This window comes from Pholis gunnellus, assembly GCF_910591455.1.
Source record: "Pholis gunnellus genome assembly, chromosome: 24".
In the NCBI taxonomy this organism is placed as follows: domain Eukaryota; kingdom Metazoa; phylum Chordata; class Actinopteri; order Perciformes; family Pholidae; genus Pholis; species Pholis gunnellus.
In genome coordinates this window covers 11154763-11169970 of record NC_136551.1, presented here as the reverse complement: position 1 = coordinate 11169970, position 15208 = coordinate 11154763, and the positions used below count along the sequence as shown (strand labels likewise).

The 15208-nt window shown below is 46.4% G+C and overlaps 2 protein-coding genes across 5 annotated transcripts in view; one reads left to right on the top strand and one right to left on the bottom strand.

Annotated features, from left to right (window-relative positions):
- Positions 1-239: 239 nt before the first annotated feature.
- Positions 240-5924, top strand: LOC306715329 (calsequestrin-2-like; the record flags this gene model as incomplete). The annotated part of the gene is made up of 11 exons (XM_079185647.1): positions 240-482; positions 2555-2639; positions 2782-2882; positions 3528-3636; positions 4345-4418; positions 4904-5034; positions 5109-5154; positions 5227-5281; positions 5363-5463; positions 5561-5635; positions 5715-5924. The coding sequence occupies 11 exons, from the start codon at positions 240-242 to the stop codon at positions 5922-5924; spliced, it is 1230 nt and encodes a 409-aa protein (XP_079041773.1).
- A 2454-nt stretch (positions 5925-8378) lies between these two features.
- LOC306715145 (vang-like protein 1) overlaps positions 8379-15208 on the bottom strand; it is a 43283-nt gene continuing 36453 nt past the window's right edge. For all 4 annotated transcript variants that reach the window (XM_079185409.1, XM_079185411.1, XM_079185412.1 and 1 more), the window contains 3 exons: positions 12078-12240; positions 11748-11982; positions 8379-11655 (listed from right to left, as the gene is read on the bottom strand). In XM_079185409.1, the coding sequence (XP_079041535.1) occupies positions 11395-11655; positions 11748-11982; positions 12078-12240 (659 nt within the window). In that variant the 3' untranslated portion in view covers positions 8379-11394. The remainder of the gene's footprint in view (positions 11656-11747; positions 11983-12077; positions 12241-15208) is intronic.

Genomic DNA, 15208 nt, shown 5'->3' with positions numbered 1-15208 from the left:
CGGAGAGAGAGGAGGAGACAGAAGACAGGTGGAGAGGGAGAGATATAGAGAGACGCAGAGAGTGAGGGCAAACAGGGATGAGATATTTGTGAGAATATTTCATATTTGCTGGGGAGGTAACAGAGATCAAATCTAGATTGTGCACGGTATACGTTACACTCTTCAAGCTGGGCCTTGAGAGGTTCTTTGATTTCTCTGCCAACTTTATCCCGGCTGGCGAACGCCTCCACAACCCGACGATGCAGCAGATGTGGCTCTCCCTGCTGTCCGGCCTTTGCCTCCACCTGGTTTTCTTCTGCAGCGCCGAGGAAGGCCTGGAGTTCCCCAACTTCGACGGCAGGGACAGGGTGCTGGATGTCAGTGAGCGCAACTACAAGAAGGCTCTGAAGAGATACGACCTGCTGTGCCTGTTCTACCACGAGCCGCTGCCGGCCAGCAAGGGCCTGCAGAAGCGCTTCCAGATGACAGAGCTGGTGCTGGAGGTGAGGAGGAGGAGAGCTGGTCCTCTAGACTCTTTCTAGACAACTTTCTTTTCTTTATTAATGGTTGGTAAATCATTTGTTAGTGCTTTTGGGTTGCCAGGTTGTGAATCCCTTTGGAAGTGCCTTGCTATGTGGTGATAATGCAGTTTTAAATGTTAGTAATCCATTAATAAATCATTGTTTTGTCAATTTTAAAACCGCTGTTACGTCTGTAGGTGTAAATGTTAAAAGGTAATCAATAAATGGCTTTCGGTCTAACCAGTCAAAGAGATTCATCACAGACTGGAAACCCATTAGTTGTTTTTATTAATGGTTTATAAGTAATCTTATGAAATTAGAATATGAAATACCTCAACAACTATTTGATGGACTGGATTTTTAAAATGGTCATTTCCTGTTCTTGGAGAGCTGACAGCCGGTCCAAAGTCTTTCATTGTTAGCTACACATACATCCCCACAAATAATTTCATTTTCTAGGTACGCAACACCTGAATGGTGCCCAGAAGACGTCACTACTGATCGAAGATGTGTGTGTTGTGTCGTTCATCGCCCTGATATATCTGAGGCGGCTGGCGAGCTACAGCTCAAATCCCAGAGGGGTCACACTCGCGGCCTCACTGCCTCGCTCATTTGACTCTAACCTGTCACGACAAGTCTTTGCAGAGTCAGTGGTCCTCCCCTGGAAACAGACACTGAACGCCTCGGCCGTCCTCTGTCTGATTCAAGTGGAGATGGATCCACTGCTGTTTTACCTGCACAGAGCAGTGACTTTAATCCCAACATGTGTCGTCCTCTGCGGCTCACATGTATCCAGGGATTGTTTCTAGGCCACTCTGCTAATTAGAGCTCGTTCCCAAAACTCGTCACTATCTGGCTGTGAACTAGAAAGAACTGCTCGCGTCCCTTCCTGTCGCATTCATGAGATGAAAGTACTTTCTGCGTTCCTGTCGCGTGTCACGCACTGAAAGCAGAAACACGTTCGGCTCAACAGAACCAGAGTCTCTTCTCCTCAGTGGTGTTTCTAAATGTGCTTTCCTTCCTCCAGCTGAGAGGCGAGCAGTCGACTCTACTAAGAAGACTCCACAGGGGGCTCTCAGCACACACACACACACACACACGCACACACACACACATCTGTAATGAAAAGATGTACTGACAGAGAAAGCAGCAGCAGCAGCTGTGGATGCCAGCTCAAATACACCGCGTAGAAAGTAGACGGTGTTTTCATCCCCGACTGATCCACAGATTCTCTATTCAACGGTTAAAGCGATTTCGTTTTTCAAGGATACAGACGGTCACAAGTCTTGAAGTCTGTTTGGGAAACGTCGTCACTCAGAAACCCGTTCACAGGGTGCTGACCCCCACTGACCCATGACGGTCTCAGTGCCACATTGTGAGGAATACAAGTATGAAATTATTGATTTATTTAATAAAGAAATACAAAATTAAATAAACAACTCCAGGTCATCAAAGCCCCCAAACTAATTAATGTATGTGGATAGAATAACTAGACTTCATTTAGCCATCACGAGTGACTGTGACAAGGATGTGTTGATAAATCAGCGGAGCTGTCCGTGGTGCTGAACTAGCAGACAGCTAACGCCATCGCTAACATGTTGATGTTAAGCAGATCAAAAAACATAGCATGCTAACATTAGCTAATTAGCCTTTAGATTTAAATGTGGTATCATTTGGACAGTGACTGAGGTCCTTAGCGAGGTGGTTCTGGACGTGTAGCACAGTGACAATGTGCAATGTCCATTTGTAGCAGCGTTTTAAAACCATGTCCTCAAACTTTACAACAGGTGTGATACACATGAGGTCGTTTTTGTTCAAACTCAGGCAGCTGCATTTGCAACAAGTTGCAGTCAGAACTTTCTCTGGTTGAACACTTTGACATTTTCAACATGCGTCCTCTTATTCTAGCAGTATTTTGGATGGTAAACTGATTTAATGTGCTGCTAACATTTTTTAGAGTCCCAAAACATCACGCACACTTCTGGTCACAGTCAGAGTTAAGATGATTTTCAATGACTGTACGCTGACTGCCATTTGTCTGTGTGACCGGACAGCTCACAGCTCAGGTCCTGGAGAACAAAGACATCGGTTTTGGGATGGTGGACTCCCAGAAGGATGCCAAAGTAGCCAAAAAACTGGGTATGACTCCTTATTCCACACTATCAGTTGCATTTCTGTGAATGCTGAACGTCTGGACCCATATGTCCCGATGCCTCCTTTCTCTAAAACGTGAAGCCCTATAATGCGCTTTCTTAAATAAGTACTCCTGCTGTTTGATTAGGTCTGGAGGAGGTGGGCAGCTTGTACGTCTTCAAGGGCGACCGGGTCATCGAGTTTGATGGGGAGCTCTCAGCAGACACACTCGTGGAGTTCCTGTTGGATGTGAGTGAACAATCGGGTTTGGCTATTTAAAAAAATTCTGAATGTGTAATCTTGGCAGCCACTGAAAGAAGAAATCTTCATGCAATTAACAGCTGCAGCCTCATTAGAATACGTGCAAATGATGTATTTCATAGCAGCAAGATTCAGCAGGAGTAGCTTTCATGTCACTTTCCCCCTGAAGCTAAAGGGATTTTTACATGAATACATTTGAAAGAATAGTTTGACATTTGGGGAAATGGGGTTGTAAAGTTTCTCTCTCTGTCTTTCATGTAAGCCTACACAGGCGTGTACCTTATCATTAGTATTTAATGCCAGTTGTTAATCTTTTGTATTGATATATTAGTTTCATGCCGAGGAAAAATGAACATGCCTCTCACTTCCGGAGCCAGCCATTCACAATTTCCAAACTGTATTCTTCTTATTCACGTTCTTGCGGAGAGGTAGATGTACATCAAATATTGAGACTACAGCCAGCAGCCGATAAGCTTAGCTTAGCATAAATGAGTGTAATCAGGGGGAAACGGCTAGCTTGGCTCCGCATGAAGGTACAAAAGTTCTAAGCCTCGCGGAGAAAGCAAGTTTTCAAAATGTGTTGACCGTTTCTTAGCAGTGAAAACCACGTACCTGTGTTATACCGCCCCCTAGGTGCTGGAGGACCCGGTGGAAATGCTCAACAACGCCATGGAGCTGCGGGCCTTCGAGAGGATGGAGGAGGACATCCGCCTCATTGGCTACTTCAAGGGAGAAGATTCATGTTAGTTTACCACCGAACCCGTGCCGGCGTCTTTTTTATGTGATTTATCAATGCATTTGTGTTTCTATTAGCATAAGGAGTGTGTGATGGGTTAAATAAAAACAACACATCTACACTGTTCCTCTGTCCTCTTAAAGTTGCCTCAGTGTGTTCCCCAGACGCTGATGGGATCTAGAGGCTAATGGAGCTACATCACCATGCTAAAGGTGCTCTCAATCCCACAAGAGCCTTTAAATAGCTTCTAGTCCTCTGTCTAATAGGTCAAACTGCAATTATAGTTCCTCTGAAGAAAAAGAAATGGGAGAAAACGTGAGAGAGGGAAGATGCTATCTGGTCCGATATGACAGTGGCATGAAGTTTCATTATGGAGCCTATTTCTGTCCAGAGATAGGCTGGTCCTTGGTCGTGACCTTGCTGGGAGCAGAGCCAGCAGCGCGTTACAAGCGTATGAAACTGTATTAAGGGAGGCGTTGTTACTTTGGGTGAGGACAGTAGAATCATGATGGGAAATTGAATGAAGCGAGTGCGTTTCACCGCTTGCCTCCCCGATCACATACGGTAGATTTGGGCTGTGGATGTGAGCAGAATGGGAATGATGACGTCCCACACTTGAATCTGAAATCTGTTTCAGTTCCTTATCTCTCTCTCTTTCTCTCTCTCTCTCTCTCTGTCTCTCTCTCTCTGTCTCTCTCTCTCTCTCTCTCTCAGACTACAAAGCTTTCCAGGAGGCCTCGGAGCGTTTTCAACCTTACATCAAGTTCTTTGCTACATTTGATAAATCTGTAAGTCTTGCTCTGCTAAATCAAGTCCTTATCTGTATTTATAACGTCCTAATCCAAGGATCTCTGTTAAATTCCTCTCACACTGCTTGTTAATACACTGTTACAGTCTTGACATGTAGGGACATAGACCTACACTCATTTGCTTTCTTGCAGCGAGTTAGATGAGAAGATCACAGCTAAGTATGAAGCTACAGCAAGCAGCTGGTTAGCTTAGCATAAAGACTTGAGATGGGGAGGGACTACTTTTTGGCCAGAAGCAGTGACTTCCTCTAAAGCTCACTAAGTAACACTATAACATGTGAATTAGTAAGCTTTAGAGGTGGCAGTTTTAAAGCTAGGCTAAGCTAACAGTAGCTTTATATTAAGCATTTAAGCACAAGAGTCGTATCGATCTTCTCGTTGAACTCTTAGCTAAACAAAAGCCCGTAATAATATCCCCCACCCGCTCATCATAATGAAATCCTTCCCTGTCGTGTGTTTTTAAGGTCGCCAAACATCTCTCCCTCAAGATGAACGAGGTGAATTTCTACGAGCCGTTCATGGAGGAGCCGGCCATCCTGCCCGGCAGACCTCTGTCAGAGATGGACATCGTCGAGTTCGTCAACCAGCACAGAAGGTCGAATTAGATTGAAATCTTTTCAGGGTCATTTCAACGCCGTTAAAAGCTGGTTAAACATTTGCTCTTTACAGGGCTACTTTGAGGAAGCTCCGGGCGGAGAATATGTTTGAAACATGGGTGAGAATGTGTTTCGGTCTCAGAGAATTGAGGTTTTGAGGTGCAGTACTGAATGATATTTTTAATTCCCAGGAGGACGACATGGACGGAATACATATTGTGGCGTTTGCCGAGGAGGAAGATCCAGGTCTGTGCCTTTGTTTCCCTCCTTATTTTCATTTGCACCTGAAGCTGAACTCAGCACAGCTGTTATCTGTTCTGTCCCCAGATGGCTATGAGTTCTTGGAGATCCTGAAAGACGTGGCAAGAGACAACACCAACAACCCAGAGCTCAGCATCGTCTGGATCGACCCCGACGACTTCCCTCTGGTTCTGCCTCATCATTCGCTTCATGTCTCCAACAAGAGAATCAAATACCTTTGTCACTGATAATTTGTCTACGTTAACTTGTCTCGCCCCCTTCCAGCTGACAACTTACTGGGAAAAAACCTTCAAGTTGGACCTGTTCAGACCTCAGATTGGTGTGGTCAACGTCACAGATGTAAGTAATGGTTCAAATCTTAAGACTTCACCATAGCGGATCAACCCACCTTGACTTTCTCGGTGCTCCCTTGTGCCAGGCGGACAGCGTGTGGCTGGACATGTCCAACGACGAGGACCTGCCCACCCCCGAGGAGCTGGAGGACTGGATAGAGGACGTCCTGTCGGGGAGGGTGAACACGGAGGACGACGACGAGTCCGCCGACGACCAGGAGAACCCCGACAACTACGTCCCGGAGGACAGCTACGAGAGTCACGACCCAGATGAGGAAGATGACGGCGACGACTAACCGGAATGTCGAGGGTCGGCCTCCCGGCAGCTCAGACCCGGGTCAGAAACCTGAACTCGTTTGCCACATTAGAACCATATTACTTACAAATTCTATTTTTTTGTAAGTGAAATGAAAAGGAAATATATAGTCTGTGGACTGTGGTTTAAATAGTTAGGCAGATAAAACAGAACTGATTGAAGGTCATCGCGTGTCAGTTAAAGCTCCATTAATAGATTTTGGCCATTTGGGGGGCAGCGCAATAAACTGTAACCCATTATCACCCTTTAAGTTGCTATGGCTAACGTGTTAGCAGACGCGACGCAGCATTAGCATGTGTAGTCAAGTGATGAACATTAGTCCGATATTCGCTCTCCTGCTGGCTCCGTTTGGTCTCCGCCCCCAACCGAGTGAAATCTGTGGCTCTTTAGCTGCTCAATGCTCCACTATGTTAGCTAGCTGCTAATCACACAAAAAAAGGGGATAATGCTGTCCCACAATTCCTTGCGGCAGCACTACATCAATAACATTTGTCATTGAATAATTACGTAGCTTAGTGTAAGTGCTGTCTTTTCTGAGTCCTTGTGAATTCTCCTTCACGTCTTTCCTTGAACTCATGACGTTTTCCATTGCGGTCAAGGAAAAGAGGAAAGGACATAGGATGTAATCTTTTGGACTATTTGACCGCAACCCTACTCAGCGCACTCACAGAGCAGAAACGATGCTGATGAGAGCTGAGCAGAGTGAATCAAAGCTAAAACCGAGAGCAGCTAGAGTCTTTGTGAGTCACGTTACACGTATGTTAATATAAACATATTGATTATAGCAGCTTTAAGGTTGACGTAAGTGATAAGATGAATTATGTGTGAGAATAAATGAGTGTTTTTTGTTCTTTTAGGTAGAAACAAAGCTTGAATTGTTTTCTTAGGATTAATTCAGGACCAAATAAAAGTCCACCACGACCATGTGCACGTGTCTTAATGTGAACCACCTGTGCTGTTTTCTGAGGCCTGTATGTGAGACAGTTCTCCCCTCATTAAGGTCCAGACTGAGGCTCAAGACAACAGATTGGCACGTTTCTTCCCTCGGTCAACAGTGAATTATTCAAACGTCGGTGAATAATTCAGCATCATTATGCCTCCTAATGGGAGAAGGGACCTGGACGGGGAGGCTAGGGGGGAGTTGGGGTGAGGATAAACTAAAAGGCGGCCCCGACCTACGGCGTAGCGAGCGGACACACTCCTGCTGGACATGAATTAATAATACGGGGCCTTGCGAGACGCTATTTCCCCTGGAGGTGAATGTGATGCAGTGTGTCAACAGGATGTTTGTATCACGGCGTGAGATTCGCACATAATCCACGCAGCCGTGTCTGAGGGAGGAGAGCTGTGTGTGTGCATCTAAACGTGACCCGAGGCAAGAAGACGTGTCGCCATCTCTCCAGAGTCACGGTGCAAGTGTTCTACCGGGGCCTGTAGGTGACATAATCCCTGTGAATGTCAAGTGTGATGGTGTTTTACATGAGCGCTGACTAAAAGGAGGAAGGCAGGAGGACTGAATTCTCACCACCTCCTCCTCCTCCTCCTCCTCCTCTCCCCGAGAGAGGAAGGATGACAGCGTCAGGTTCAATAAAAAACGAGCAAAGAGCGCAGAAAAAGACGGGCGCGAGACGTGATGAGGTGTTGGGTTTCTGTTCCAATCTAAAGCCGCTGGAAGGATTTCCTCTCACGTAGCCAAAGTCATTACCAAACTAATAGAGACGGGGATGAGGGGAAGAAAAACATTCCATTTAGATGCAAATGCGCCTCATCTTCCTCTCTCTCCTCCTCGTCCCCGTCCAGGGCGGGTGAGAGAGAGAGAGAGAGAGAGAGAGAGAGAGAGAGAGAGAGAGAGAGAGAGAGAGGAGAGAGGGGGGGGGGGGGTTCTTAAGACGAGGACAGATGAGTTCCGACAGGCCGGCCTCGCGCTCGCGGAGGTATGAGGTTGTTTGTTTTTGCAGCGCCTGGACACCCAACATTCATTTACCCACAAGGCCCGGCTGCGCAGCTCTGACAGGCCGACGGCAAACCAATTACCTTTGAGCTTCCCGACAAGAAACAAAAAAAAAAGCCACCAAATCACAGCCAGACGAGCTGGAATGTGGCTGCAGCGTGACACACGGCAGGGCCGGATGCTTAATGGGCAGCGACAGAGCAGAGTGCTGGCGTAGCCGAGAAACTAGTGCATATGGAGATGCTGAGGAGGAAGTCTGGAACAATGGGGGAGAGGTAATGAAAGAGAGAAAAAAAGGGAAGTAAAATGCCATGCAGCTTGATTGCCGGGAGAACAGGACAAATCCAAATCACCAGTGGAAAACGTTGCTTTCTACGGGAGCCTAGAACGGTCACGGTCACAATAATCAGATTTGTTATCTCGTTGTAAACGTGTCATTTTAAGAGGGTTTAAAGTGGTAAAAAACACCTTAAAATGACAAAATAATGTTACATGTGCCCTTTTATTTGTACTCAACAGAACTGTAATTATCAATTAAATATGCCCTCAAAATCATGTTGAGAATATATATTTTTTTTAAGGTGAATAAAAGGAAAATAAATCCATTTTAGAAGCTTAATACAAAAAGACAATAAAAAGCCTCAATAGACCAGAATGCAATGCAGCAATTAAAGAAAGTGTTAAGAATCCCCCGACAACCTACACACTGGCCCTTTAAGCATGTTGGGTTTTGAGCACCATTTGACTGGGAGTGAAAGCTTCATGCTCCAGAGGCATTCTGGGGGAAAACAAGGCCTCAAACTCATCCGTCTCCACATGGTCCCATACAGCAGCTTTTACAAATGTTCATAAAAATGTTTATTTTTTTTTGTATACAAATGCTAATACCTGTGAAAAGTGAAACACTTATTGCATTGCAATGTCACGTCATCATCACAGAGCTGTCCCGACAAAAACAGTGGATTTTTAACCCGGCAGCAACGTGGCAGACGGCGGTGATGTGTGGGGTGGGTGGGCTGGTCGTGTGAACTGGAATGGCATACATACATACATATACACACACACACACACACACACACACACACACACACATGCTTGTTTACATAAATAGTTACAGTGTAAAAACAGGAGGCACAGTCACATTGGGATCATACAAAGTTCATCTGTCAGTAGGTACAAAATGTGACCAGAGCATCAAATAGAGAAGTCCGGTTTTTTTGTTTTTGGCGTTCTTCACCGGTGCTTTGACAGTTACAAGTTTACAGTGAAAACATGTTTTTGCTTACATGAACAGCATCTTTGTGTCGTTTATTTTTCTATGGAAACATGTTGCTGTTCCCCTCAGGCAGATAAACTGACAGTTTTACGTTCAGCCGCCAGGGGGCAGTAGGGGACAGCCCTGCTCGGAGCCACTGAAGAGAATATCACGGACACATTTTCCTTCTCGAGTGAGTCACACACACGAGCTCTTTTACAACTTTGGTGGATCTGCCATTAGCTGGATTCTTCTGTCTGATGCATCGGGTGAAAGAAAATAACTCCCGTCTGACCTCGAGGGAATCACTGCGAGCGTGTTAGTCAGAGAACAGAGGTGAGTCAAGGTAGTGAAGGAAAACCAGACGGTCCTGTTGGGAGGGAGGTCCCGCCCTGCTGCAGCGCTCACTATCGAGACACTCAAGCCAAACGCTGAGATTAAATCAGCCGTAAATAAACTCTGGCCTTTATTGTGTTGATACAATCAGTGTAACGTCCATTTCCACAGCACCAATGTTCACATTTAAAGTCTTGCGGCCTGCGTTGTCCAGCGTTTACCACAGAACTGCGACATACATGGTTTGATTCCCACGGAGGACCTTTTGTTGCTGTCAGAAGATTCCCGTCTCTCTGCCTACGGAAGCCCTGAGAGGGAAACACACATTCTGGTGATCCACTTTCTAAATGATTTGCTCTTCTTTGTTATTTTTAAATCTGTGAAACAGGCGGAAAATAAAGTTTTCGATGATCATTTTTTTTAAGTGACCTGTTACACATTTGTTTTGTGTTTGTTGTTGTAATACTAATTCTGGCCACAAGAGGCTGAAGTGCATCACGACCGAATGTTCTCAAGAGGACTTAAAAGCATTCATGTTTTCTTTCAGGTGAGTTTTAATTTACATAACTCGCTAACACACAATACATGAACCTTAAATGAACTGACCGGAGAGAAAACATGAATGCTTTCACAACACTTGTTTCCCTACCCGTGTTACAGATTATTTCTTCTTTTATCAGGAACCTCAAAAGAAAAAATATTCTAGCAAAACCATTCTTTCCCCAGTTCTTAAGACATAAACTCTGGGGAACAAAACAACTTAGATCAGACTTAGAAAACCGATCACCACCGAATTGTTCTTCCCCTTGTGGGAAAGCTTTTAATGTGTTGCTTTGTTGCTGGTAGACCAACAGAAACTCAGACACCACTCTGCTGTACCGACAGGATAAGTGCTGTGTAAATGAACCATGTGAGCTGTTGCAGTAGAATACAGGTAATTCCAGCCCGTCAATGCTGTTATCACCGGGGCTTTATTAGCTTACTTGAAAACCAGCTTCTATATGAGAATGTACTATATTTCGAGTTCTCAGCTGTGTAACCCACATAGGGGGGAATTCTCCTTTGGAGTAATCAGTAGTACTTGTTTTATCCGCGACACCGTCTCTCCTCCTCGCTGCCTTCTTTTCCGCCGCGTCGGGCAGACGTGAAAGCCCCGAGGAGGTGACTGAACCGACGAGGCGGGGCAAATGTTTTTCGGGCACGCGTCCAGCGTCTCTTGTAATCCGGTTCGTTGTCGACTTCGCCCCGGTGTTAAAAAAACGTGCCGTGTGTCTGTGTTTGTTCCCAACTGGAGTGGAAACGTATCTCTGATTTTGCTCCATTGCACCTGGAGAAGATCGAGGGAAGTGTTTGTCCGGAGCTCTACAGACGTGGAAGCAGTGATGAGGAGATAAAACACGTCCTTTCAGAGTGAATTCTTCTCATTTATAAAACATACATAGATGTGCATTTAATGCAAAGTCTGATTGATGTTTAGTTTTTTTGTCAAATGCAATACTTTCAAATGTTGCAGACGAGGATATCTGTCACGTGTTTCCGTTAGGCTTAAAAACAACCTAAACCCAAGTCGCACTATCGCGTCATTAGTGGTTCGTCCGTCCGTCCCGTGGAAACAAAGGAGCGACCGGGACGGCGGCGTCTCTGTGTGGATTTCAGAAACCTCAAACGCTCCCGTCTTGTTTGGCTCAAACAGAAAAAAGGAACACGTGACTGTGCATCATTCCTGCCTCTTTCTTTCCATTTCATCCAAATCAAAACAGAAAAAAGAGATCAATATATTCAAACATGAGTGTAATATTAAGATTCATATATGATATATAAAAAAACAAATACAAAACTGCAAACCCAAAGTGAAAACATTTGAGAGCCACAAAACCGAGTGAAGGAATTCAGAAACAGTTCGGGGTCCTACACGGAGGTTTCCGACTGGAGCCGCAGCACAAATTTGTGCGACTTGGGGTCGATGTATTCCTCCGACATCTGGATGTAAGGCATCCTCTTGGTCGTCACCACCAGGCTGAAGTCCCCGCACCGGAGCAGGAAGGTGGAGCCGTCCTTCAGGCCGCTGGTGACCGACGCCTCGCTGATCAGCGTCCACCGGCGGGCCAGCCAGTGGTCCCGGCTGTACTGCAGGGTGGGACCTGGGGTCAGGTAGCACTCCAGGAACGCCTGGGCAGGGAGCGAGACGCACACAGTTATCACAACTCAGAATGAGACGTCAAGCTCACGTGGGACGGAATAAAAAATACAAGAAAGAAAACCTTGGGCGTCATGTTGTTGGTGATGCAGAAGGCCAGGTGCTGCTGGATGCTCTCCATGCTGTGGCAGTGCTGCTGCTTGGTGGTCCTCAGGTACTTCTGCAGGGCGCGCGCCATGGACGGGAAGATGGCCTGCGCCGCCTCGCGGGGGTCCATCACGTCCGCTGGGGCCTTCTTCTGCTCCTCCTCCTGCATGCGCTTGATGTGGGTGAACGCCTCCTCCACCGCCACCACCAGTCTGGAGAGAAAGCGTTTCACTCAAAGCTGGAAATATTCGGTGGCTTTTTTCTTGTGTTTTCTCTTAGCGCCGAGATGGCTCGGAAACTAAATTACCGTGCTTTGCGCTTGCGAACGCGCCTCTCGTGCTCCGCCTCCTCGTAGTACAGCTCGTTGTGGCTGGTGTCCCTGCGGCGGGCGGCGGCGGCGATCATGGCTCTGGACTGGGAGTGGGCCAGTCCCGCCGCCGCCGCTGCTGCTGCTGCGTTGTTCCCCGGACCTGTCGAGGAAATAGAAGATGAGACGGGGATTTCAAAAGGTAATGGCACAAAGAACTCCTTGGTGATGACATAAAGATGCAACGTGCTTTGAGAGTGAAGGGGGGGGTAGATCATTGATGCACATAAACCACGGTCCATTTCCTTTCATCAGCCGCAATATCAAAGCTGACGTGAAAATCCGCACAAAGTCGTAATATTTCATTGTTCCGAGCACCGTGATCATTGGGAAAGATATTCAAGCGTTCCCTTTCCTTCAGGAGTCTAATTAAAAAAACGTCGCGGGCAACTTCAAAAGTTGCCTTTGTTTTAGTGGGAAGGAGGTTGGGAGGCTGCTGATGAACCACTGCTTGGTGTTAATGCAGGTTAAAAGAAGGCAGAGCCGCTGAATTATTAATGCGGGGCAGGGATCACACGTGAACAGAATAATTCATGGACGGGAGGAGACGGAGTTCAGAAGCGCATCCTGCGCTCGCTTTTACTGCACTGAGATGGGATTCATGGCTGAGAGGCATCATGCTGGAAGCCATGTGCTGCCATGTCAGGAGCAGAACTCCTTATAATAATAAAAGTGATGAATGAATCCAAATGTATCTGTGTAGTAATTAAATATGATGATGTGATTTTAATGAGGCATGGAATCAGCTATTACAGGCAAAACTCTAAATAATTGTCCTTTTAATGTTTTTTTTTTATTTGTTCAGGACCCGTGTAGAACAATGCGTTTTGTATTTCAATGTGTTTCTTTGTTTTCTTTGTTTTCATGTCGGCACTTTTAATCCCCGATATGAGAAAACAACACAGAGACCAGATTCATAGAAATCACCCGGAACCATTAGGATGCAGCGGGGGGGGGGGGGGCCTCACCACTCTTTAATCAAGGGAAGATTAAGTTTGACTTATTTATTGCAACGCTGGTGCGGCTGCAGAGAGAGAGAGGAGAGGGAGGGAAACGCTCCAGATGAGAGAGAGAGACACAGAGAGAGAGAGAGAGAGAGAGAGAGACAGAGAGAGAGAGGGAGACACAGACAGAGAGAGAGAGAGAGAGAGAGAGAGAGAGACACAGAGAGAGAGAGAGAGAGAGACACAGAGAGAGAGAGAGAGACACAGAGAGAGAGAGAGAGAGAGAGAGAGACACAGACAGAGAGAGAGAGAGAGAGAGAGAGAGAGAGAGAGAGACACAGACAGAGAGAGAGAGAGAGAGAGAGAGAGAGAGAGAGAGAGAGAGAGAGAGAGAGAGAGAGAGAGAGAGAGAGACAGAGAGAGAGAGATTCCGAGAAGAGTAGCTGCACGAGAAATGAGCTCCTAAACTCATCTAAGACTTGGACCTGAAAAAGTGAGACAAATTGCAAGATAACCTTCAGATGATCTTCAAAAAGGATATAGAAGTATCTCAGTATCCATATATAGATACATAGATACATAGATATCTATATATATGTCAGTTGACAACTAGATGTCAACTAACTGCAGGCTAACTGCTAACGGCCAACGACTAGCGGCTAACTGCTGGCTAAGGAGAAACTGCACTAAGGAAGCTACCAGAAGGTAACAGAAGAGATATTTTGTGAAGACAAGAAGAAGAATTGAAGGATCCTTGTTGGTAGCATTGATATATCTGGTGGACTGTACATAGTATAGTTTTTTACCAGTATTTTTGGGCTAGAAAAGCCAACAAAGAAAATAGCTAGCCTAGCGCCTCTTGGAAGTAAACAACTGGTCCAAACAACTGGTCGCCATGGAAACCGGTCAGCAGGCAGCTCCCAGCACAGCTGTGAGAGCAGAGAGCAGAGAGATGGAATACCCTGCTGAATGTAAACGTGTAACAGCCAGAGAGAAACACAAGGACAAGACACTACGAGAAAACCCAGAGGTCCTCTTCACCGACTACGCCCAACAAAGAGAAGGAAGGAAGAAGAACAACCTCATTTTCTTCACTGATTCGATTTACATGTGGAAAGATACTCTGTGCAGCCATTATGCATACGTATCCAGTGAGGGCATCGGCTCAGGAGGCAGATTGAAGATCTGTAAAGATGAACACCTTGACAAGGATGACCCTCTGCTTACCATCACATACTACACCAAAGGAAAGGTAATGGTCCAAGGGAATGAAACCAACCTGGAGTCCTTTGAAGAGGTATTCCCACTGTTGAAAGCTGAGATGGGCACCAAGAGGATCCATGTCCCCTCTGACAGTGAAGATGATGATAACCCAGTAGAGAACCTCACCACCTTGGCCATCTCTGCCCCTCCCACACCTGCCAACTCCACCAACAAGCTGAAGGAGACTATGGCCCTGCTGGAGCTGGACTTTGCTGAATTCAAAGAGCTGACCCAGGCCAGACTGTCTGACCCCCCAGACAACACTCTACAACAGCTTAAAGAGGAGCTCCAGCAGCTCAAGAGAGACAACCAGGCCTTGGCATCTGACCTCAGAGGAAGTGTAGAGGCACTCAAACAGGAGAACAGTGTGCTCCGTACTCAGTTAGCCAAAGTGAAGGAGGATGCTGAGAATAGAGAAAGGAGCTTCACCAGACAAGTCCAACGCCTGACAGACCAACTCTCATCCGTCCCAACAATGAGAAGTACAGAGACACAAACTCTCCCTGCCAGTGTCCCAAACCCCTGCCCTGTCTCTGTCCCACCCCTTCTGCTCTACACCCAGCCCAACAGCACCCTGGCACCTCCTGATACATCCACACAGCCAGCTACCAACAGCCAGCTCTGCCCATCCCAGCTTTCCTCCACTCAACCTGAAGACCAAGCCCCACAAGTGGTCCTGTTGACTGACTCTAATGGGAAATTCCTGGACACAAACAAGCTTTTTCCTGGTAAAAAAGTGCTTTCTAAACGCTGCAGCACCACAGGCCAGGCAATGAAGCTGTTAAAAAAGGAGACTTTCAGGAGCCCTGAATACATGGTGATCCACACAGGAACAAATGACCTGCACAGCCTCCGTAAGAACAC